The following is a 24,651-nucleotide window of genomic DNA, read 5'->3' on the forward strand; positions in this document are numbered from 1 at the left end:
TATGTATCAGACTTGGAATTAAAGATAGGCAAACCTTTATGGTTTTACCCTCTCTTTTCTAAGAATATCCTGTAAAAACACAGTAATTGTGCTATATGAGCCTATTCAAGTTTATTCAAGTTATTTGCTGAACTGTGTAATATTTCATGCCTTTAATCATGTGTAGCTCATAGCTCTTTCTTCTCTCTGAAGCTTTGAAATTTCCTGGAGTTTGTTGTCTTGTGTTTGAGCTGATTTTTGTGAAATTCTCAACTAAGTCTCTCAGAGTTAGAGAGGCTCTAACTAATTTGGTGTGGAACTAGGCAGTTTGGACAGCTTCAGGCTAGCTGGGTAAAAGTAAAACATCAGACCGATTAAATATATATAATTTTGAGAAGTAGAACCTCAGGGTGTAAGGTTTTATGTTACCTGCTTTGTTGTTCTGGTGAAGATATTTCAAAAACAGTGACTTGCAAGTGAAATTTTAATTAGAAGTTTTTAATGGGGTTTTTCTTAAAATACCATGTAAGACACTAAAAAGACAGTAGAAGACCTGTTGATGGAAGGACATGAAAGCACTCCCTTTGTTTTATGAGTATTCTCTATTCATGAGTGTGGTCCAATTATCTTCAGTATTTGTCATACAGTACCTTTAAGGTTATGAATTTTAATAAGAAAACTGTTTAATGAGATGAGTTTTTGTGTAGCAAAGTAACAGAACCTGATGTGGGGTTCAAAGTGGGCAGGCAGAAACAAAAGCTGGGATGGAACTAGGATGTACTTGGTCTGCGTCCTGTCTGTGTGGGAAGTGTCGTGCATCTGAATGTGGGGTTAAGGGCAAATTCTTATGCTGTTTGTCTGAAATGAAGTGAAACATCATTGGATTCTCACAGAGGCATTGTGAGAGCTTCATTGCCCTGCAAGGTCAATATAAATTGTACCTCATCATCTGCTTTAAGTTTAAGCTGAAGAGAATTTCTGTATCACTCCATTCTGAGCATAGTCACAGTTCCCTGGGAGCTGATGAAAAGAAATGATTTTGAAGTAGCTGAGATAAAACCTGTTGTCTTGTAATTAGTGTCTGGCTGACTAATGACTGAATGCTAGAACTGGTTAGCAGGAAATTTCATAAGATATTATGACTTTATTATATGCATGCATGGAGTTCTATACTAATACTTTAAGTCGTAATGTATTTTTTTAAACACAGTTGTCAGTCAGGAAGCAGTAGACCTTTTCATTGGAGACTTAAAATTCTAAGTGTTTGTTTCAGGATGATTATGTTTTATTACTTAGTTAGGGTACTTATTACTGATGATATAACAGACTATAACTTTCAGAAGTAAAATACCTTAAGGGTCTTCTACAGCCTTGTAGACATGTGTTTGATTTTTACAACTGGTGTAGATATGGCAGGAATTGAGTATGGAAGTAATGAAATCTGAGTTGGATTTTTATCCGCATTGCTGAATCTACTGTTACATTCTGCTAAAGTGCTCCTTCTACTTGGTGCTGACAATCCAAGCCCAGATCTTTACATGAGCTGCTTTGGTACTATTCTGAATGCAGATCTCAGAGTGAAGTAGCTTTGGGTTGGGCTTTTTTCCCTTCTGTGTGAGCTTTTCAGGGAGCTCAGACACTGGCATAAGGGAACTACAGGAACACTAAACTTTGGAGAAAATAAGATTTTTTGAGAACTAGCTTCTGTTGAAAGTACAATGTAAATACAGGAACACATGGGGAAGGAAAATGCCCTAGTTGTTTCCCTTTGTCATCTTTTACCATGAGCACAATTTTAGTCATCCAGAAAGGAATACATAAAGAAACTTAGAGTATGAGTTTGCATCCTAATATTGAAACTAAGAACTGAAATTTCTCAACAAGACCTGCAGTCTGTATGCAACAATTGGTTTGCCCAAAGTAGCTGGGGAATTTTGTAGACCTTGATGGAGCTGAATGCTGGTGTCTTGCAGGGAAAGAAGAGCATTCAGCTCAGTCTCTGTGCTGTGCCTGCTTGGAAAATACAGTTTAATGTCCTGTGCCAGGGGCCAGCAGAGAACGCAGTGTGCATATTCAGGACATCATGTATTCACAACCTTGGCCTCTTTCACAGGGCTTTTCCAGGTATTATGTGTGGCTAAGACTCAGGGGATTGGTCAAAGCCTCCTTTGGCTTAGATAAGCCATTGCTGCAGAAACAAGGTAGTTCAGAAGGAATTCAATACTTTCAGTAAAATGTGCTTGAATATCTAGATTTTACCATGCAGAAAGCAGATTCCATTTAGGAAACATGGGTATTATATCAGCCTTTTATCAGTTTAACATGTCGCTAATAATTTATTACTTGTTGAAATAAAAACTTTCTAATGCTGCTTCGGGGAGCACATCTCCTACAGGGAATGTGCTGTACTTTTCATTTCCTTGACCTTCAAGATTTTCATCATTATTTATAGATTACTGCAATGTATTAAAATAATTTTCTGCACAAAAAGAATGGGGGAAAAATCTTTCATTATAAGTAAAATCAGAGGGTAATTTCTGTCAGTACATGTGCTTAATTGTGCAAGATAACTGCAGAATGCCATTTGAGTATGTTTGAAATAAAAATACAGACCAATACAAGTTTTAAATACTTCTACTATAATTTATGCAGAGGATATGTAGTACACTTAGTGATTTTTTTTGCAGTTTACCCTAGAATAGTGTATTATAGCCTCCCATGAGCTTGTATGGCTTAAAGAATAAACCTGGCAACTTTGGCAGTCTGGAGTTTAAATCCAGTCACGACTATTTATAACGAAGTTGAATGAAAAGCAAATTTTAGGTGATCTAACAGTAGGTGGAAATAATAAAATACCAAACCTGTGAAATTAATGAGGGTTCATTACTGAAATAGTAATATATCCATCTTATGTAGTGCTTCCCTACCAGAGAAACTGGGGAAAGTCAAAGAGGAGAAACAGCTGGAGAACAGCCGGGAGGTACAAGGGCTGCAGTGAGAGTATGAAACAATCTGCAGAATCCCTAAAGAAGTGAGCTAGGTCAAAGCAAAGGTCTTAGCCCATCAGCGTAATTCCAACATCATAGGAAATTTGCATTTAGTCCTCGATCAAACCCATTCACTGTGTTTTGGTTCCAAGTCAGGCCAGTAATTGGAAGGGTCCTGTATTGTGTTTTCATGTGACTCTGCCACACTCTGGTGTCAGAGCAGAGTATCTATCAACTTCCCCAAATAAAGCCGCATGGTGGGGAGTTTTGCGCATCCCTTCACTATACCGTAGGAGTTGTTGCTGCATCAGAGTAGCAATTAGAAGCTTAAAAAGAGATGCAATGCATTGATGAGGGCTGAACAACATGGTTTCCCCTTGGATAATGAGTGCTATTCTTCTGCTGCTTCTAGAATTTAGATTCAGGGAAAAGTCTTTGAACTAAACAAAGCGGGATGCCAGGCACCTACACTGCTCTTTTAATTATGTCTGGTTATGAAATGTTAAGATCTTGGCAATAGCAATATCTGCTAATTGTAACGGCTTGTTCTGAGCTTGTTTCTCAGTTGAATTATATAGCACTAAATGTTCCTCTCAACATATTTTTCCCTCCCTAGTAACACAATGAATCATGAAGGACATTTTCTATGAGAGCTGGTGCAGCTCAGACCCAGCTATAGGAGGAGACTAAATTGAAAACAGAAATATGTTGAAAGTACAAGCACTCACTTCATTGTTAAACAGTGGTGATTTGTTTGTTTTATCTCCATGTAAAGAACTTACTCCATGGAAGAACTTACACAGGCTTAAATGGTGAGTCAAGGTTTGGGTTGCTGTAAATTCGGATGCATGTTATGTCCACAATCCTACCTCACAGAACCTGTCGGATATTAAAGCGGTCTAAGTGCTTGGGCAGTAAAACCCCAAGTGTTTCTTCCAGCCATCTGCATGTTTAGAGCAGTAGCTGGACTAATTTTCTGTGGGACCATGTTGAACTAGCTCCTGCACTAGTAAGGAAACTGTTATTCGGAAAAAAGCAGATCAGTTGCACTACCTGATTGTATTTCCAAAGTGTTCTACACCAGAATACCTGCTGTAATGGGCACAGTCAGTACTGACTTTGGGTCTGCCAGACCAGAAAGGCAGCAGTGGGCTGTGTTGACTGTTGTGGCAGTGTGCAATTGTTTTTCCTAAGGAACTGATATAACTGGGAAGAAATACAGGCTCTCCCAGAGAAATGCAAGTGGCAGCACTATGCAAAGGATCCTGGAGTAGTCTGTGTCATGGTCCAGATTGGGGTTGGAATCTTGTCTATTTTATCACCTAAGTAATCTTACTAAGTAGTTCCAACAAAGTAGCCCTGCTGTAGAGAGTTGCTGTCAAAAAATAAATGCTAATTAAGAAAAAAAAAATCATAAAATACAGCTGGACCTGTGCATAAACCAGCAGAAATTCCACCCTTTGTGTGACAAATACAAATGCCTGTCATCTAGTGTCAACTTGTTTCAGTTGTGTTGGAGCATCCTATCTATAATCTGCTACAGTTTCTGTGGCTTAAATCATAGGGTCAATAGCAAGATAAATCCAAGAGATTAATTTGAGTCACCTGCTCCAAATTGTGCCAACAACTGTGCGTTTCTGTTCTTAAGTTATGCAGTGCAGTGAGGATAGTATCTAAAACCCAGAACTCCCAAATGCCTCCATGAAATTGCGTAACTCTGCAAGTGACTGCATTTGTACATCCATGTGGGAGACAGGTCACAACACTGGGAAGCATCCCCTGTGCTCCAAATGGCACTGTACTGTGCAAGAGCAGTGCAGATGGTAAAGGCACATTGCACACTCACTCTCTCCAGTTTTCTTTGGCATACACTTTATTACATATCTGAGATTTTACTTCCACTTTCTGTTCACTATAGGACATCTGACGGAGATGGCTAAATCCTTGAATGAATGTGAACACAATTGTAAAGGGAGTGGGAAAAGTAGTTGAGAAGGTTGGAAGAAAAGACAGCAGACTACAAGGGCAGTATGTGAGCTGAAGGATCAAATTATGGAATGAATAATCCCCTTTCCTGATTCCTTAATTTGGTTTTAAACAGTGTGCTCTGTAGTATGTAAAATGCAACTATTTCTCTTTTATACTCCCACTGCCTCTATTCACCTTATTCTTTACCATTTTAATCCTTTTGAGCTATCATCTCATTCTCAGTATTCTTTTATCTTTCTGCCAGAGAAGCCATTCACCATTCAGTAAAAAAGATAACACCAACTATTTTCAATATGGTCAAAAAGTTTTTTGGTTTTTGTTTTTTTTTTTTATTCCTTGTTATTTTTATTCCTTATTATTATTTTTATTCGTTATTATTATTTTAAATAAGGATATGAAAAAAGTTTGGAAACTTTTGCTTTCTAGTATGAAACATTCACAGTTTGCACACCGCAACTGCACTTCAAGCAAATTCTCTTGCAGACACTATGTATTTCATACAATAGCAGTGCAATTTGTTACTAATAGGTTGATAGTCTGGCTACAGGCAAACTTTGAAAGCTTCCACATATAGTGCTTTTACTTTAAGCTTATTAGTGGCTTTAGATACAGAATTCATTTTTGCATCGATGCTTCTTCTGTATGCCTTGTGGATGAGCATTGTACAAACAGCACTGGTGTGTAGCCCAGAAAGAATGCTTTCTAGTGCTTGGCTTAAGATGTTAATTGCATGAACATTAGAAGCTCAAAGGCAAATAAAACAGTAAGTGTATTTGTGCTAACAGAAGCTGTTTTGTTTGTTACTTATTCTATATTACGGATTCACCGAGATACATGACTGGCAGAGTTTATTCTTATTAGTTATAGAGAAGAATGAATACTTATTATTGAATCAGCTCTGACTTTTGACATTCTCAAAACCTCCAGCTCCATAATGATGTGTTGGAGCTAGATGTGTTGGCTTGAGTACTTCTTATATCTATGCTGGCAGAAAGCAGTGTTGTAACTGGTGTTGTTGCTTTGCTATTGTATTATATTGACATACAGATGTGTATATTTCTATTCTTATTCTTGGGAATGCTTTACAACCAGGCTTAGTTCCCTGTGTAAATGTATTTAATTGGTGATGCCGGATCCTCCAGGATTAAGCTATCTGTCTCATTGAAGGTGTCACTTTCACCAGAGTGATTGGCGTTTTTTACTCTGTTTAGTCGAGACTGCATTCGTTCATGTTCCTTTCTCAACTCCGAGTAGGAATGGGAGAAAGTGTGGAATATTGATGTCGCAGGAAAAGACATGATGAGAATTCCACTGAGGATGCTGCTGAGAGCCACCATCTGGCCTGGGACACTTCGTGGTACCATATCCCCGTACCCCACTGTGGTCATTGAAATGATGGCCCACCAGTAAGAAGCAGGTATGCTTGTAAATTCAAGCACCTTCCCAGATTCATTCTCGGCGAGATAGACCAAAGGAGAAAACAGAGTGACAGCAACACATAAGAAGAGTAATAGCAAGCCGAATTCCCGTGTGCACCTCCGAACTGTGAGGCCCAAAGTCTGCAAGCCCAAGGAGTGTCGGGCAAGGTGCATTACATATAAGATCCTCAGGGCTCGTAAAACCCGTAGCACCAAACTAACCTTCTCCAAATATGTGTTGCTGCTTGGCCTATTGTCCTCCTCATTTGAGTCATCCTCTGAGAAGATGAGGGAAATGTAATATGGTGAAATAGCCAAGAAGTCAATTATATTTAGGGGTCCTTTGAAGAACTGACATTTGCTCCTTGCCTGAATGAATCGGAGGCAGAACTCGAGGGAAAACCAAGCCACACAGATGGTCTCTATGACGAAGATGTAATAGCACTTCTGGGAACACTCACCCTGACACAAAAACAAAAAGAGAATTAAAAAAAAGAACAGTCTGTGAACCAGCATCCAAAAATACTGAGGAAGAAGCAATATGTATTTGAGTCACTGGTATCAGAAACAGACAAATCCCTAGCAGGTAGTTTTATGACGGTAATTTTTCAGTGGTATGTAGATAATAATGAGCACATGAAATACCCAAATGAACAGATGTATCTACTTGCTTATTCTTCATAGAATCATAGGGTTGGAAGGGATCTTAAAGCTCATCCAGTTCCAACCCTGTGCCACTGGCAGGGACACCTTCCACTAGACCAGGTTGCTCTAAGCCCTGTCCAACCTGGCCTTGAACACTGCCAGGGATGGCAAAGAATTTATTTCTAATATCTGGCAGGTTAAAGCCATTCCCCTTGCCCTGTCCCTACAGGCCCTTGTCCCAAGCCCCTCTCCAGGTTTCCTGCAGCCCCTTTAGGCCCTGGAGCTGCTCTCAGGTCTCCCCTTCAGGAGCCTTCTCTTGTCCAGGCTGCCCCAGCCCAGCTCTCTCAGCCTAGCTCCAGAGCAGAGCTGCTCCAGCCCTCGCAGCATCTGTGGCCTCCTCTGGAATCACTCCAAAAGCTCCATGTCCTTCTTATGTTGTTGCCCCAGAGCTGTATGTAGGATTGCAGGGCTTGTATACCCAGGGTACAGTAGAGGGGGAGAATCCCATCCCTCAACCTGCTGCTCACACTTCTTTTGATGCTACCCAGGACACAGCTGGCTTTCTGGACTGTCAGCACACACTGCTGGGATGTGTCGAGTTACTATTCTTATTACATTGCTTCTTCCAATCTAAATGAATGAAACTTATCTCTGTGTAAAGTCTTGGCATGCAGCTTGTAAGTCCCAAATAAGTCTCACTTTCTGCTCTCAAAGGGAAATTAATTTAAACTTGACTGTTTGATAAGCCTGTACAAAAATCAGCTTCTCTTTGAAAGATTAATGTTTGAATGTCTCTGTAGACTTCTGGTGCTGTTTGATGCATGGTGCTTTCACAAATGCTGTGTGCACTGGTGCAGTTAAATGCTGTTCAGAGATACTCATTGAGTCATTTGAATCTTTGGCTCAGTAGTGCTGGATATAAATTTTGTTTCTTTATGTACATGAAAATGTTTTATTCTAAAGGAAGATAAATATCCACCCAGTAGCTGAAACTTGCATTGAAATCTCCTCTTCCAGTTTTGAGGCCACATGCTACAGGAAGCATTTTGGTGGTTCTATTAGTGAAGGAACTGCTTTAATTGAACTACATTGAACTTGCATTCATTGTTTTCCGGAGCTACACTTAAAAAAAGAAAACTTCTTTTGGCCTATTCCAGGGAAATGAGGAGGGAAATGCAAATGAGCTTGTAATTATTTGGGCAAACTTTGTCCTTTAGTGATGGGCAGCCACTAGATTACACCTATCCAAAGAGCAAGTTAATAGATGCACATATCGATTACAGGGACTGAGGTTTCTGCTTACTGTATTCCAGCTGGCAAAGAGCAAACCAGGTCCTGCCACCATTTTTCATCTTTTAAGAGATAAGAAATAACAATGAGAGCAGCATATACTGCCTGGCAGCTGGACACCTTCCCTTAAAGAAACTCATGTACAATACTGGTGTCACTGTCTATCCTATTGATAAATACATTCCTATACCTGTTCAGAAACTTAGTATATTCTTAAGAAACCTGTGCTTGTGATTGGACTAATGCTGTTTGGGTTTGTTTTTTTTTTTTTGTTTGGTTGGTTGGTTGGGGGTTTTTTTTGTTTTTGAGCATTGTGAATAAGTTTATTAAAAAACTCCACTGAACAGGTACTTGTAAGATATTTTCAGTGGTATGCAGCTGTTTACATGAAGCTCGTGCATCAGTACAAATATCTGGAGTACAATTTAAGTGAACTAGAGTCTTTCATGGGCTTTGGCTGACTTTGAAGCACCTTTGTGTGCACATTATCAAAACACTGGCGTATGAAGTGTATGGGCTCTGAGGTTTTGGTCAAGATGAGAAATCTCATCTATAACCGAGAACCAGAGAAAGGGCTTGACCAGTATTGCAGCCCTTTGAAATTCCAGGCTGGACTCAGAATATGGGTTGTCATGGCATGTTCCAGAAAAAAAACAAATGTGGGAGGTTATAATTTCATTTTAGATTTTTAAGCTGCTTGAAAATTAATATTTAGCAAATAGCTCTTTCTAGCTACAACTGAGGTACATGAGGGCTTAGCAAGGTTAAAGAGTCTTCTCATATTCTTGCTGAACAGTGTCTTGCATCTTTGAGGTGTTCACAGCTGCAGAGGATCAAGCAGAATTAGTGATTCACACAAAAAGGACATGGAGCCATTGGAGCAAGTCTAGAGGAGGCCACGAGGATGATCAGGGGACTGGAGCACCTCCCATATGAAGACAGGCTGAGAAAGTTGGGGCTGTTCAGCCTGGAGAAGAGAAGGCTGCGTGGAGACCTCATAGCAGCCTTCCAGTATCTGAAGGGGGCCTACAGGGATGCTGGAGAGGGACTATTCATTAGGGACTGTAGTGATAGGACAAGGGGTAATGGGTTAAAATTTAAAGAGGGGACGTTTAGGTTAGATATAAGGAAGAAACTCTTTACTGTGAGGGTGGTGAGGCACTGGGATGGGTTGCCCAGGGAAGCTGTGAATGCTCCATCCCTGATGGTGTACAAAGCCAGGTTGGACAGAGCCTTGGATGACATGTTTTATTGTGAGGTGACCCTGTCCATGGCAGGGGGGTTGGAACTGGATGATCTTAAGGTTCTTTCCAACCCTAACTATTTTATAATTCTGTGTTGAAGGATGATCTGTGCAGAGAAAGGACTTCCTTTTTAGATGGCACAGTGGCCATGTCTTATTCAGGAATCACTGCAGACCCTTGGTTTGTGAAAGGCTTTTTTCGTCCTCTGTAGAATAAAGTCAGGGCCTCTGTATGTTTTTTTACTGATTGCTTGTCTCTGGAATTAAGCAGTTTAGAGGAGCAGTTTGTCATATAGTGTTATCCATTCTCACAGGAAATGTTGATTAAAAACACCACATCCCTACTCCTAATTAAACTTGTTACCAATGCTGTTATCCTCTGCATTGCAGAGAGTCTGTTGTGACAGAATTACTGCTATTCTCAGGAGGAACAAGTCTTTTTGTTCAGACAGTGTTTATGTCATTGGCTATCTGCAATCCCCCAGGTGAAATGGTAACATATTCCTGACACATATGTTTTCCCTACCTAGCTCTCAGAGAATGATTTAGCTCTGTAGCACCGTTTGGGGATTTTTCCGTTTTCTACACAGTAGACTGTCAAGATCATAATTTATCTCTTAGTAAGCATTGCCAAAGGTAGTGAAGGCTTGGCCCTGCTAGAGGATCAGGTTATAGCTCCATTTGAAGTCAGTGCCATGGTCATGCCTAGAATGCATTGATGTTTGCAGTCTGCTGACTTGGCTTGATGAGATTGCTTGCGATCAGCAGTTGTGTTATATGCAGTGTTCACTTTCTTTGATTTGTAAGTTATTTGTACAGTGCAGAATGGGCTCTGCACAGACCTGCCTGGGGTCACTCTAGTGATGTGGTCTGGGAATTAGTTGTTGTTGCTATCAAGGTTGCTTTTATTTTGTTAATGGATTGAATGTCCAGTACATCTGTTGTGTATTTACCCTTATACATTTTCAGGTGACATTGCTTTCAGATCATGATGTAAGTTTTGCTATTCCTTCCTTGAAAATGAAAGAAACAAACTGTTGTTTGCTGTAAGTTTTAACCATTAACATTTTGGGTGTCTTTTGAAATGAGCATGCCATTTCAAGGTATAGCAGTGTTAGGACTGCTTGGGAGATTGTTTATTCAATCCTTGCCATCCTCAATTGCCTCAGGATTCCCTGTGGAAAGTTACATACACTTCAAGAAAACAATTTCATGCAGTCAGCTTCCTAAATGCATATCTCATTTTTCAGAAGAGTGTCCTTCACATCAAACTTTTTAGGAGTGTTACTGTGCATTTTAGTTTTCCTTGGTGCATAGTTGTGGATGTAAGGAACAGTGAGCTCTCCCCTGTTAGCACATTGTCTGTTTTGCCCTGTTTCTCTCAGAGGGAATTGATTTATCCATGCAGCATGGTAGTTTTGTATGGAGGTGACTGCCTTAAGCCCTAGAAATAATGCAGACGAGCTACACTTGCAGAAAGGCCATTCACAACCATCACGTAGTGTGGATGTACCATGACTTATTCAGTCCATATACAACATCTGCCAGAAACTTCCAAGCCTCTTTCTCTTCCTGTCTTTATTTCTCTGTCATCAGTGTCTAGATAAAGAGTGTAAGACCCTCACTCTGTGGTATTAAGTGAAAACATACTCATTGATTTCACAGTGGGAGATAGACTTCATCCAGTGAGCTTGTATGTGAATGTTTTATATATTAGGAATATTTGTATATATTATGGAATATATGTAATGTGGTTTATATGTAATACCCCCCTCTAATGTCAGTCCCTTTGAAGACTCTTGATCCTTTTGAACATCCTGTTCAAAATCAACACATATTAGAATAAGAGGGGGAAAAGAAGAAATGCAAATACCAAAGCAAATTTTTGTTTCTCTCAGTATTTCTGATGATTTTTAGACCTCAGAGTGCTTTACATTCCCCTTACAACTGTTGTCCATAGAGCAGGCTGAATAACATGCCAAATTTAAAATGCCATGTATTTATCAAAATATGGATGCCTGTATGCCAGTGGTGGATTTCAAATTTGCCGTTGTTGCAATTCCCATTTCAGCAACTTCTCAAATTATAGCCCGAATGCTGTGATCCATGAAAGCTTGTGTTTGTTTTTTTTTTTTTTTGCATAAATGACCAGTAAACCAATTTCTGTGCCACAACTTCTATATATTTCCTCTTTTTGAGCAAAACAAGCACATTTGGGAAATTCTAGCGATCAGTGCCTGCCAACACAAACCACAGCAAACAACTCCCTCCCATAACCTCACCATTAACTAGAGTAGAATTCTCAGCTTCTATTTTCAGGTCTTTGAGACAAATTTGTGACCAAATTTTTCCTCCTGTCTGCATTTTTGCACCCAGAATATCCTGGTGGAGTGGAGGGAAAGCTCCAAGCCGTATGGCATTGATTGTGAACACGAGCGAAAGATGAGGTTTTATTTATCACTGACCACAACCTATTTCAGATGGGCTTTTCAACATAACCCCTTGACATGTTTTACTCCACGTAGCATTAATCAGTACTCAAACTGGTTGCTCAAACAAATCAGTAATCATTGACTCTGAGAACAGATATCACAAAAGCTGCTGTGAGTATCTAAGTCTTTATACTCTATCATGCAGATTTGCTTTTGAACAATGCAAGTATTTATCAGGATTTATGGAATTTTTCTCTAGGTGAAATTCCACAAAGTGTAGTGTAAATGTAATAAACCACATGCCTGGTATTGACCATGTGTATGAAAAGAGCATTTGGTCCAGCAACAAAGGAAACATTCTGTATGTAAAAAGATACATACTGAACCTGATGCCTGAAATATTGAGTGATTTCTTAAATTTATAAACAGTCTCAAAGAAGCAAAGAGGCTGTTTCAAACTTCTGTACCACCAGAGATAATGAGCAATTCATGCTTCCTTTTCATTATTGCCTTCCGCTGTATAAGTCAATGGCTTATTTTGTGTGTCCTCTTATGTAGTGGAATGTTTATAGTGTTACAGTGAAATTGCTCATTTTGCAATATTTCTATTAATTTCTCTCTAGATATGAAAAAACAGGCTCACAGTAAAATGTAAGAGCAGCAGTACTGTCTGTTTAGCCCAATGCCTTCAGTCACATAGGTGAGTTTACAGAAAGATTTATCCGCTAACTCTGAATTCAGGCTAAATGAACCTGAGATTCATGCCACTCACAAGGTAAATAAGATTAATTTCTTGTCCAAGTGCTTTCTTAGTTTACCAGGAAACATTACTTAAGGTGTAATGACATCTAGGATAACAGCAAAATCATATCTCAGAGTTACGCCTAGCCTATCTTACAAGAGGTATAAATCTCATCTAGTGAAAATAATATCTTTGCATGCGTGAGTAATTGTAGCAATGCCTAGGGAGACTGAATCAGAATTTCCCCTCTGGAATATGTATCTTGTCTATCCACCTTGGTTTTGAGATACAACTCACTTTGTTATGTTTTATAGATAGGGACAATCTTCTTATTCTATACATAGCTGGATGAGAACACCAACGAAGTATTCTTGTGCCTTCAGGGTCTGCTCTGTGCTGACCATTTGTGTCCCACATTATTTCACTCTAAGACCCTTTATAATTAAAATATGCTCTGTAAAATTTGTTCTGAATCATTACCTGATTTGCCAATTAATTTCCTACTGCAAGATTTAGCCCAGTACCTTTTGCACTGGGTATTTAGTCCATTGTAAGATATTTTTCCTTAAATGCTGAAGCAAACACAAACCAGTGTTAATCTGTATTTTATGAATCACACTCTTCAGTGTGCTTCTCTTATAAAACCCTTTGAGGATTCTAAGCATTTGAACCTGAGTCTGCTTGGCCTGTTGGCAGCTGACAGCTGTGTTGCACACTGATAGAAAAGGTGTCATGTTTTATCTCTGGTCCCCTCACCATTATCAACTGGAAATATCAGAAGGAAGCATGCAAAGTTTCTCTTAATCTGATAAAAATGGGGAAAAAAATCCTGCTATTCCTATTATAGTGGAAGTGCCTATATTCTGCACCTGTACTGGGACAGGAATTGCATAGGTACCAACTTTCTGCCTTGTTGTGACGGACTCCTCTTCTACTTTAAAGCCATTCCCCCCTTAACCATGTGCCCGTGTAAAGAGCAATCTTTTGGTAGGGTGGGTCTGAGTTATAAGGCAGTTTCTTGTGATCTCCTTTCTATGCTTGCCAGTTAACACTGTTCATGCTAATGTTAGTGATTTCCAGTGTTGTGGCAAGTAACCTATTTCCTAATTAAATAGTGAAAGTTGCATCAGTGCTTGTAGAACACTTTGCTAATATGTTCTGCTGGATCAGTATATGGATCCTTTCAGAATCATGCCACCCTTAGTGATTTAATATTTTCAAAGCTTCAGAGTGGAAAGCAACCTGTACATCAGCAATATGAGTATATTTTGCTTATACAGCATATTTAGGGGAGAGGCAACCAATATTATTTAAGCCAATTTGATAAAAGTCCTTGAACCCAGTTAGAAGTAATGATTGAACCATGGTATGCAAACACTGTTATTCCCAGGGTGCATTTATGGAAACCAGCTGGCTCTTCATCATAAAACAAGTGTGTGATAGACAGAAAGGATCTGAAACCTCTTCTCACCTAGATCCACCCTAGATGCAGCAGTGATTGCTTCTGTGTAAAGGCTGTGTTGGTGTTCAGTCACCCATACTAAAAAGTCTCAAAACAAAGCAGGGAAGGAATTAATAAAGCAATATGCTTGACTCTTCTTGATTCAGACTCCTTTTGAGGTCTTAGAGGAGACTTTCCTTAAGTAGAGGACCTGGATCTGCTCAGCACTCTGCATTTAAAGGTTGGCTGCCAAGAACATCATTGTTCACACCAGGAGTGTGCCTGTTTCTTAGGCTGATGCAAGGTCACAACTCACATCTGCTAAACCTACCCTGGCAGGTCCAGATTTTGTTTGGCATATTCAAGTACAGCCAGTTCCTGCTCCCTCTAATCCACACACTGGTTTATGAACAGAGGCCAATGTCCTCTGAAATGGTAGCAGATGGGACAAGCCTGTGTTATGGCGATCGACCTGCCTTCTGCCCACTTGTGCTACCCAACTCTAAGTAGAGAGGCTTATCTCAGCAAGACTGCTCTTCTTGCAGTCTGGCCTTTTTGCCCACTCCGAGATGAAGCGTTCAGCCCTCTATGTGGAGGATTTAGAAGCAAAACTGGCAAGAACTTTCTAAGCTCAAGGTTAGCATTTCCTGGGCAAGGTACTGTTTTCCAGCCTTTTCCGCTTCTCAAGGTTATACGTGTACAGTGCATCCTGGTTTATAACATCTCCCTGGGCAGTTCCTTCTGAATTAAAAACCATGGGCTAACTTAACAGTGAAAAAACAATCTTTGGTTCTTTTGCCTGCCCACAAACCCAAGATCGTGGGTCTACAAGGTGATGCTACAAGTCTAGAGAGTGGGTAGGCAGGAGCAGAAGCAACAACATATACCTTATTAACTCTGGGCTGTTCTTATCCCAGTCCACAGCAGGAAATGAACAGACGCAGGTGAGAAATCCCTTTTGGCTGTAAAATGATGACTCAGTGAGGAAGTGTTGTGCCAGTCTGCGTACCTGGGGCCGTGGGGTCCGGCTGCAGTGCTGCAGGTAGTGCTGAATCACTGCGACCGCATTGCTGCTGCTGTTTGAAAAATTAAACCATGCTCTGCTGAATGAAGTGGTGTTTAGGGAGAACTTGAAACCCCTGTGTTGTGGATCACTTCAGTACTTGGATTTATGGTTACAGACTGGTGCAATAAGATCAAAAGGTTTACAGCCTGCTGAGAAAGAGACTGTAACCTGATTTACAGAACGATGAGCTTGTTAAAGGAGTGCTGCGTATTCTGATCACAGAATGATCTCCCACACACTTTGCTTTATGGGGAGGAAGCCTAGACTTATGAATGCTATTACCGTAACTAGTACAAATGAGGAAACTAAACTAACATTGGGGTTATATTAGTGTGGACATTCCAAAGAACATGGAAGGAAATTATTATCTGTGTGTCCAACACATAATTATCTCTTCTGAGGCAGAAGTGTAACTGAAATAAAGTATTTCAATTAACTTTTAAACTTGGGTCCCTATTCTGCAAACACTGTGAGAATCAATCTGAAGAATCTGAGTTTGATTTAAACCAATTGGTGATCCAACAGTATCTGTGCTAGGAGAAGGATGTGAAAGAATTCCCTTCTTGTTTTTCGAGTAAGAAATTGAACAGAGTTCATTTTGTAACTAAAGAACAATATAGTTGTAATAACAAGGTATTTATCTGAGGCTTAGGAGGATGACCTTCAGTTTCCAGTTTTGCTGCTGATCAGATCATTTGTTCTGCTACTGTTCCTTCTTGACTTCTTTCCTCATTGCTTTGTAAGTTCTTTGGAGCAGAAACTATTTGTTGTTTTGCCTGTGTAGTACACGGTGTACCATGGGATCCCACATATGGTTGAATCTGGTATAAGGGAAAATGCTTGTGCTAATAGGGGGTGCTGGTGCTGTGGGAATAAACACAGCATATGTAGTGTGTTGCCCTGATGCTGCAAAGAAATTAGTGATTAGGTTTGCTCAGAACTGGAATATTGCATTGTGAGTTTGACTGCAGCAGAAGGGTGAAGAGTCCTCAAAGATTCCCATCGCATTCAAGGAGGAATTTCTAAAGCACAAATTTGGGTGGTTAGTTATTTTTAATACTTGTTGCATTATTGCTACGAACTTGGAGGGTGCATTGATTTCAAATAGCGTTTTCCAAAGATAAAGTGCCTCCCTCAGAGGAAATACCCATCTTAAGGAAGGCATTTATTGAGTAATCATCTGTGCTGAGCCCCCTGAGATGAGGAAAGTGAGCAGAGTATTTGTGTATTATAAGCATCACAAACCTGAAAGTGGCAAAAGGGAAAGAAAAGCCTGACTCCCAGCAATGGACATGCGTGCTGCCACACTGAATAACTGTGGATTGACCTCCAGCTGCAGAGCAGCTGGAACAGCTGGGTGTCCCCCCAGGGTAGCGTGCAAAGCCGGCAGGCTTAGTGCTATTGGGATACAGCCAAAACTGGATGAACATAAGGCAAACTAATAACATCTAATTGTGCTTTCTGGACACTGGACCATGCACTGGCAGAGCCAGCCTTGAAAGCTGTGCAGAATCCATGTGCTCATGGGAATGTCCAGACTTCCTCAAGAAAATTGTTTTCTGTGGCAGTGAGGATAAACTGAGATGCAGATGTTCAGCAGTGCCCGCCCCCCATTTGGGGGTCATTACTTAAGTCATATTACAGACTTAAGTAATATGAACTTCATCAATGTTGTACACGTTAGGTTTAATGCTTAAATATGTAACTCTGTTGGCAGATGCTTGGAAAACAGTCACAATATGGAACTATGAAACTATGAAATCAGAGTCTTAATGGTGCAATTTTAAGGTGATGTTACTGAACAGATATGCAAACCTCAAAAGGCAGATCCCATAAGGCAACAATTTCTGTATATATCAAAGTCCCAGGCCTGAATATTGTGATTTCTCTTGTTTCATGACTTCTTATATCATATCTTCCTTCAACTGTTATTAATATAACTGATTCAATCCACAGAGCAAGTGAGTTACCTGGAATCTACTGTGTCTACTGCTATTAGACTGGAAGTTTTTATGTGCTTTGGTGAAGCACAATTTCCTACTTTAAAATGCTACAATACTTTGATGGTTAGAAGAAATCAGAATGGTACTAGATGACTAGATAACTTAGGAGAGTCAAGTGTCTGCAGTAAATGTCCTCATAGGAACTCAGAAAAATGTACTGAACAGATGCAGTAAAACCAAAGCATATCCAGCTCTGTTTTGTTCCAAGTGATATGCATATACTAGTGTATTTATAGATGTGCCTGTACACATACGCCTTTATAGTGTTACACTTTTTAATGAGCATTAGATTTTGTTTCTCTTCACAATAAGACCAACAAATTGTTTTTTCCTTATAAGGTAAAATTATTCCACTTTTAAAGGTGAGTTTTTCAGCAGTTTCCTTTAGTGTGCAAGCCAAATATTCTGGTTAAGTACCAAACAATGAAAAACATAAGCCAGTGCCTTCAGAATAATGGCATAAAATGAAAAAATTGAAATGCTTCTATATATTAGGTGTTGGGCTCTGTTTGCTGTGATCACGTTTTGTGGACTCTCAGTGCAACTAGAGTCTAAAGCCTTGTCCTTTTAAAAGGAATTAGATTTTCATATAATCAGACGACCCCAGGAATAAGAACTTTAACAAGATGAATGGTCTAGGTTTCAAGATAAGATCATTAGATCTGGCAATACTGGTTGCAGCTTATGTCAGTTATGTTATTTAGGTTACATACAATGCATGAAGCTGTTACAGGCTTCTCAAGGGCAGTTAAGAGCAAATACAAAAACAAGTAGTGACAAGATCTGACCAGTCACTGAACAGAGAATAGACATTTCCTTCTCTTAAACCCCATTTAAACAGTGTGATCTCTTGGGAGACATCTACTCTGGGGGATTTGATGGTTACCAGTGCTGAGGGGCAGGGAATGGAACTCTCTGGGGTTTCTTTTTCTCCTTTCATCCCCTGGCCTTAGTTTGCTTCCCCGACTGAAAAAGGACCTTGCTGTATCCTTTCTGCTGAGTCGTTTCTCCAGAGGATGCCGATTTTAGGGACTTACTAAAAGTAATACCCCTTCCTAAGGAAAATCCCAGGAGTCCTTCAAACCAGTCTCCCTGTCCAAGCTCTTCTGCAGTGATATTATTCTGTAGTTCTCTGGTTTAATGATGTTTTTTTCCACTGGGTTAGGTATGCTGAGCAATGACTATTTCAGTTACACCTCTTGGATCCTGATTATAACTCATATGTGGGATTGGGGCTTTCAGGGGGCTTTGCTGGGGCTTTTGCCTTGTCTCTGGTGGCATGATCTTAATTTCTTTGAGGAAAATTACAGTAGATTTTGTTACTTCAGCTTTCTTATCCTATATATAAGGAAGAAATTCTTTACTGTTAGGGTGGTGAGGTACTAGAATGGGTTGCCCAGGGAGGTTGTGAATGGCAGTGTTCAGGGCCAGGTTGGATGAAGCCTTGGGTGACATAGTTTAGTGTGAGGTGTCCCTGCCCATGGCAGGGGGGTTGGAACTGGATGATCCTAATGTCCTTTCCAACCCTAACTATTCTATGATTCTATGGTTCTGTGATTCTGTGATTCTATGATTCTATATGCATTGCTTCTGATTCAGATTTGTAGTTCTCTCAGGCTACCCATTCAGATCAATAATGAAGTTTCTCACCTCCAAACATGCCTTTCTTTCTATATCTACATATGCACATGCCTTGATTGCTGTATCTTGGTGATACTATATTTACTTTCTTACCGAAGACAGTTTGGTCTCCATAAAGAATAGATGGATAAGGACGAATTGCCATTGGAGGAGGTGACATTTCAGTTGTTTTGTGCACAAACAACATCATTTAACTAATGAGTCCTCTTTCCTTAGCATCATGTATGATAAATCCTTTTGTATATCTGTTCCATGGTCAGACTTAAACTCATGATCACCAGAAATACACATTTACCACTCTAAAATTTTCCTGAACTTTTGGCCACCTTTGCCCTGTGTCTGTTCACTCTGGGTTAGGATTCATAGCAGGTGCTGATCTCACGTATAATTACAGGGCTGTTTGCCCATCTGTCTGTGTTTTTCTTTCATATCTCTAATGAGGAGGTTCCTAAATGTCATTTGACATATTCCAGAGCATGTGCATGGTACCAATTATAATAACTCAGTCTTTGTTTTACTTTCAGCTGTATTCCTGTCTTTAAGCTATCCCTCCCCTCCCTTGTCTGCTGCCCATGGAGGTGGCTCCTTCCCTCCCCTCTGGTTGCTAGGGTGACTGGGCTTCCCTGATGCGGATGCTCTTGCCTTGGCTTGTTGCCATCCCTCCCTCTCCTGGAGACTGGAGTTTTCCCTTTCCCTCCGATGGTGACTCCTGTTTGCTCTTCCGCCTGCCCAGGCAGCTATTCTCCCTTCTAAGCAGACCTGGTTTTAACAACTGCTAAAAGAACAAGTGATTTCATGTGCCTGCAGGGTGGGATCAGCCGAGCCTCTGAGTGAAGTGGAAGTCACCTTGTATTATTATTTTTCCTGTATTTTTCTGTCTCTGATCCTCCTCCTTGAGCTGCCCTCCACACAGTTCTCACTCTTTAATGTGGCTGTGATGATGAGAAAAAGGACCCTAGAGTGGTGCATTTGCAGCAGAGGTAAAGCCTTTTTTTTATTTGTATTTTGGAATGGATTAATTCAATTTTCAGTGTTAGTGATGCTGGAAAACGGATCCTTGCAGTACTTGTAAGCACATTTACCATAGAGGTTTTGCCAAGGTTTAACTCAAAAATGGCTAAAACTCAGGATAAGAGCATCTTTCACACATGTCTGAATTCAGGTGTGGAATTACAGGTTGTTCAGAAACTTTGTTGAAGGAATTTGGCTGTTTTCTGTTGCTGAGCAAACAGATACTGTGAGATCTTTGTGTTCATCCCCAAAAGCCAGAGTTTCGTATTCTGCATGCCTGTCCCAGGTTGCTGGCAAATGTAGCCCTGTCTCAGAATCACTTTCAGAGTTGTCCAGTGACCAATTCTGAGTTACAAATCAATGTAGATTTGCAGTTTGCCTGGTTATGACTCAGCCACAGTAGTGGGTTTAGTCAGTTGAGTTCGCTGAGTTTTTTGCCCAATTCTAGCTAAAATGCTCTTTTGTGACATCAATAAGAAAACTTTAGGTGTTGCTAAGAATTTAGGGATGGAAATTTAGATTTTTTTTTTCATCTGTAGGGATGGAAAAACTACAATTTAGCAGTTCATATTTCCTGCTTTTCCACAAAGCATGGGTATGTTGTCTTGTATATTCCCCTATGCTTTCTCTGGCATAATTTGATATTATTCAAATACTAGGACTTTTACTGCTTTGTTCTATGCTTTTGGGGAACAATGACAAAGTGCATTAGGCTGGTGCTGCAAGTGTAATGCTTCCAAGTATTTGGATAAATGTAGTTCTTTGCTCAAGTTCATCCTTCATCCTTTCCTTTGCACTTTAAGCATTCCATCTTTTGAGCTTGTTTTTTAAAGTAGTAAGATCTATATGCAAAACTAGAAGTGTTAATGTCATCTGTGTGTTATAGAAAGTCGAGAAACAGCAGCTAAACTGCAGCTACCAGACATAAGCTTCAACATGCTTCGATTCTAACATACAGCTATTTTTAAAACACACAACATATTACATCTAGCTGAGCACTGAAACATTATGTGCTTGTTCTCTCACACGAAAAGTATTTATAAAAGCTTTCTGTGCAGTGGCTGGGAAATGAAGATAAAATGCATCGGGCTACTTCCATTAACAAAGTTAGTAGGAAGCACTTGATAGAGTAGAGTTTGTAATGTTTTTACATCTAGCTGTAAGAAGGATGTTCTATATTTAAAGCACTTCCTTGGAAGAAGCACTGGGATAGTGTTACAGTTTTTCCTGCCAAAAGTAATATCTGTGGAAGGCTGCAACGGCACCAGACTTATTACTGAAAGGTAATAGTCTTCCCATGCAAATGTGAGTTAATATTCAAGGGTTTAAATGGGACAGGGAATGACCTTAAATTTCAGCCTTCTGTGCAGTCCTTAGTTTCATTCAAAGACACCAAATATTATAATTTATAACCATGACTGTGCTGCTTTGATTTACTGCTGGAACAATAACATATACACAAGTTTTTGTCTTGTGCATGCCATGCTGTGCTATAAATGTAAAAATTACTTTATTTATTGATACGTGATACTCTGAGGTGCATCTTATCCTAGAGCAGTGATTGGGACAGAGAGTTTATTTGACCTGGATTTACTCAGCACTTTTGGATGGGCAGTTCGCAAATGAAGTTCTGGATTCATTAAAGAGATCAGTCAAGGTTATTTGATGAATTGCAACATTACTACATCTGAAATAACTTAGGATGGTTACTTCCTCTGTTTTATTATTAAAATAACAAATACTTAAGATGCTGAAAAATTCACAGCAATGTTATAGAGAATTCTTCATGTATGATACAGGCTTGATTGGTTTGCCCTTTATTAGTGTGGATGACTTACTTGAAAATGCTTCCAATGCAGTTAGTAGTTCAGGTAGTATTTGGCATTATTCTTACAATATGTGGCTATATATGTTAGCAAATACAAAATTCTGTTAGCATACAATTATGATTTTTGGAGGGACAGCTTTTAAGTACTGGTACCTGCAAAAATGCTTAATCTGTTTCTCATCCTTTAATCTTTATGCAACCATTAAAATGTAACATTATAACATTATAAAAATCATTGAATATTTATTCTTCTTTGAAGATTTGAATGCGTTATCATAAGGGAAAGTTACCCAGCTATTTTAAAAGTTGTCAGAGGAAAATATTTCTCTAGCTGATGTGCCCAAAGAGAGATTGCTTGTAACTAGAAAGTAGAGTATGTTGAAGAGAAAACTCCACAATGTCAGTTTGAGTCTCAGTGCCAATGAGTTAATATAAGCTATCTCTGCAACAACTTCTTAAGAAGGAAAATCAGTGCTGTAACAGAGAGCTGCAATAAGCAGTCTGTCCAAAAGTTTAGTGACATACTTTGTTCACGTTATTCTTAATTAAATGTCATTTAAAAGATGATAGAACTCATTTAAACCACTGTTGCATTTTCCATTATAGACCATGTCATTACCAGCAACAGTTTTGAACCTCATCATTATCGATTTTCTGTATCTTTTTTAATGATGTATGCCTAGCAAGGCAGACAAATTTCTTTTGATTCTGTAGTTAGACCAGTTAAAAAGGACTTACTTACCCTGTCTTCTTCAGCTCTTAAGTCTGGCATTGTGCTCACACAAAGGCTTACAGCTGTGGTGGCCACAAAGAGGATGGAGAGACAAGCAAAGACTTTCCCTGGGAGTCCTGACTGGGGATTTTCTACCATATCTCTGAGTCTGTTCATAAACTGTCCAAATTTGGTTTTCTCATCCAAGACACATGTAGCTTCTTTGCTCTTCCGAAGTTCCTCTTCTTTGCGTACCTCGGCCAACTCCTGCAGTTTTTGAAATAGTTTTCGAAAGCAGCAGTTCTCCAGGTTGGATTCCTCAATCCCCCAGTATCTCAGCTCCTCCTGGAAAGACAAGGCACACATGTCTCTTAAAAGCATCAGCTTCCCTGCTGCTAGAAAGCTGACGATCATCCCGAAAGCATTGGGGTTCCTGTCAAAGAAGAACTCATGAGTGTCTTCATCATAATCATCACACAGCTGAATTATTTCTTCATAGCTGCTGCAAAACTTAAGTTTGCTCAGTCTGGTCAGGGGGAATTCATCTAAAGTGCTCCAAGGTAGCAGGTATTTGATGCCTCCAACATTTATCATAATCTCTGTCTTCAGATCGACTGCAGAGACATGTTCAGGGTGGTAAATCCTCCTGGCTCTTTGGTAATGGACCCCTTTGACAGGAGGGGTTTCAACGGAGACAGGAAAGAAGTGGCTCAAGGAATTACAAGAAGTGTAGCTAATGTTACTATAGTCTTGGTCACTGCCTTTGGAGAGAATAGGCATGTCTAAGAGTTCTCACTGGGACGTCCGAAACGGCATCAGAGCAGGGTTATCTGTCAGCCAAAAGACATAAGAAGGAGGAGAAAACATAGCAGAGGTTATTGCAAGAGAAAAAGTGTTCCAGGCTAAATCACAAAATCAACGAGTGCCTGTTTAGTAAGTAAAAGTCACCTCTGTGCTTCTTCCTGAAATCTGCAGCGTGTGAATGAGATGTGCTTTGCAGCCTCATTGGTTGTCTGGCAACACACAGGCACGGAGGAGAGCTAAAGCCTCATTCAGAGTTATCGCAAAGGATTGGATTCCTGTGAATCTAGATGTGATCAGGTCGCTTTCTTTTCCGAGCAGATCTCGGTCAGTGTTAGATCAATGTGTTTTCTGGGGGTTGTCGCTTTGTTCTCTTATTTCTATAAACCCTTAAATACACGCTAACTCAACTAAGCTGCTTAATAGTTATTAGAGTGGACAATTATCTGTTATCAGCCAGATACAAAGTTCCTAATTGCTTTGACTTGAATGCTCAGATTGCAATTCCTCTTCCTTTCACTGCATGCCTGTTTTGCCTGCCTCTCGGGGGTATTGCAGGGATTAGCTAGTAGATGTTTTTAAAATGCCTTAAGAGGTAAAGTGTTGTATAAATGATTACTATTCTTTCCAACCTGGTCTCGTGTCACCCCAAATGGCTGAGAAGATATAAGGAATGTTTGCCCACCCTGGAGAAAACTTTATTACACAGACAGAAAGCAATGTACTTCATCAGTCAGAAGGGAAAAGCAATTGAAAGATGCCTCCACTTTCACTTCCCCCTTTCAGGAGCAAATCCCTGCTTTTGCTCATAATCCCTGAAGATTCAAAGGCATTTATTACCCCAAATCACTGAACTGCAAAAACTGTAAGGAAACTTCCCAAAGTTACTCACCACTGTGCCCCGGGCTGCTGCCTGGTACCTGTCTTCCCTGCAGGTGAAGTCCACATGCCTCAAACTGACCAGCAGAAAGACCTGGGGATGCTTTACAATATGGATTGCATGAAAAATCACTATAGCACTGTGGAGATCGCAGCCTCTTTCCTCTTTCTCTTCTTCCTGCAAGGGAAATATATTTGTATGAGTTCATGTACCATATGTTGTATTGATAGATCCTTTGCAGAGGAGACCGTATCTGAAGTGGCAGCTCCTCTTCTGGACTCCTGGAGCGCCCTGGTGAAATATGCTGAGTGAGAGCTGATGGATCCTGCCCTCTCCCTGTCTATCCTCTGTTTCCCCTGGGACTGTCGATGTGGTCCTGAAAGAGGAGGGGAGAGAGAAGGGGGAAGGGCTTAGAAATAATCTCTCCAGCATCCCTCCGTCTATTCAGCAGGCAGCAGGCAGCAACTGGGTAAGTACATGGAGTACAAGGACAGTCTCGGACTAATGAGTTTTAATGATAAGTAAATTCTGGCAAACGTATTT

At 40.0% G+C, this 24,651-nt stretch overlaps 1 protein-coding gene across 1 annotated transcript; it reads right to left on the bottom strand.

Moving 5' to 3' along the window:
• Window positions 1–6,049: 6,049 nt before the first annotated feature.
• KCNG4 (potassium voltage-gated channel modifier subfamily G member 4) lies at window positions 6,050–23,207 on the bottom strand. The gene is made up of 2 exons (XM_005152145.2): window positions 22,458–23,207; window positions 6,050–6,835 (listed from the first exon to the last, which is right to left on the bottom strand). The coding sequence occupies exons 1-2, from the start codon at window positions 23,205–23,207 to the stop codon at window positions 6,050–6,052; spliced, it is 1,536 nt and encodes a 511-aa protein (XP_005152202.1).
• Window positions 23,208–24,651: the final 1,444 nt, after the last annotated feature.

This window comes from Melopsittacus undulatus, chromosome Z (assembly GCF_012275295.1).
Source record: "Melopsittacus undulatus isolate bMelUnd1 chromosome Z, bMelUnd1.mat.Z, whole genome shotgun sequence".
Classification (NCBI taxonomy): domain Eukaryota; kingdom Metazoa; phylum Chordata; class Aves; order Psittaciformes; family Psittaculidae; genus Melopsittacus; species Melopsittacus undulatus.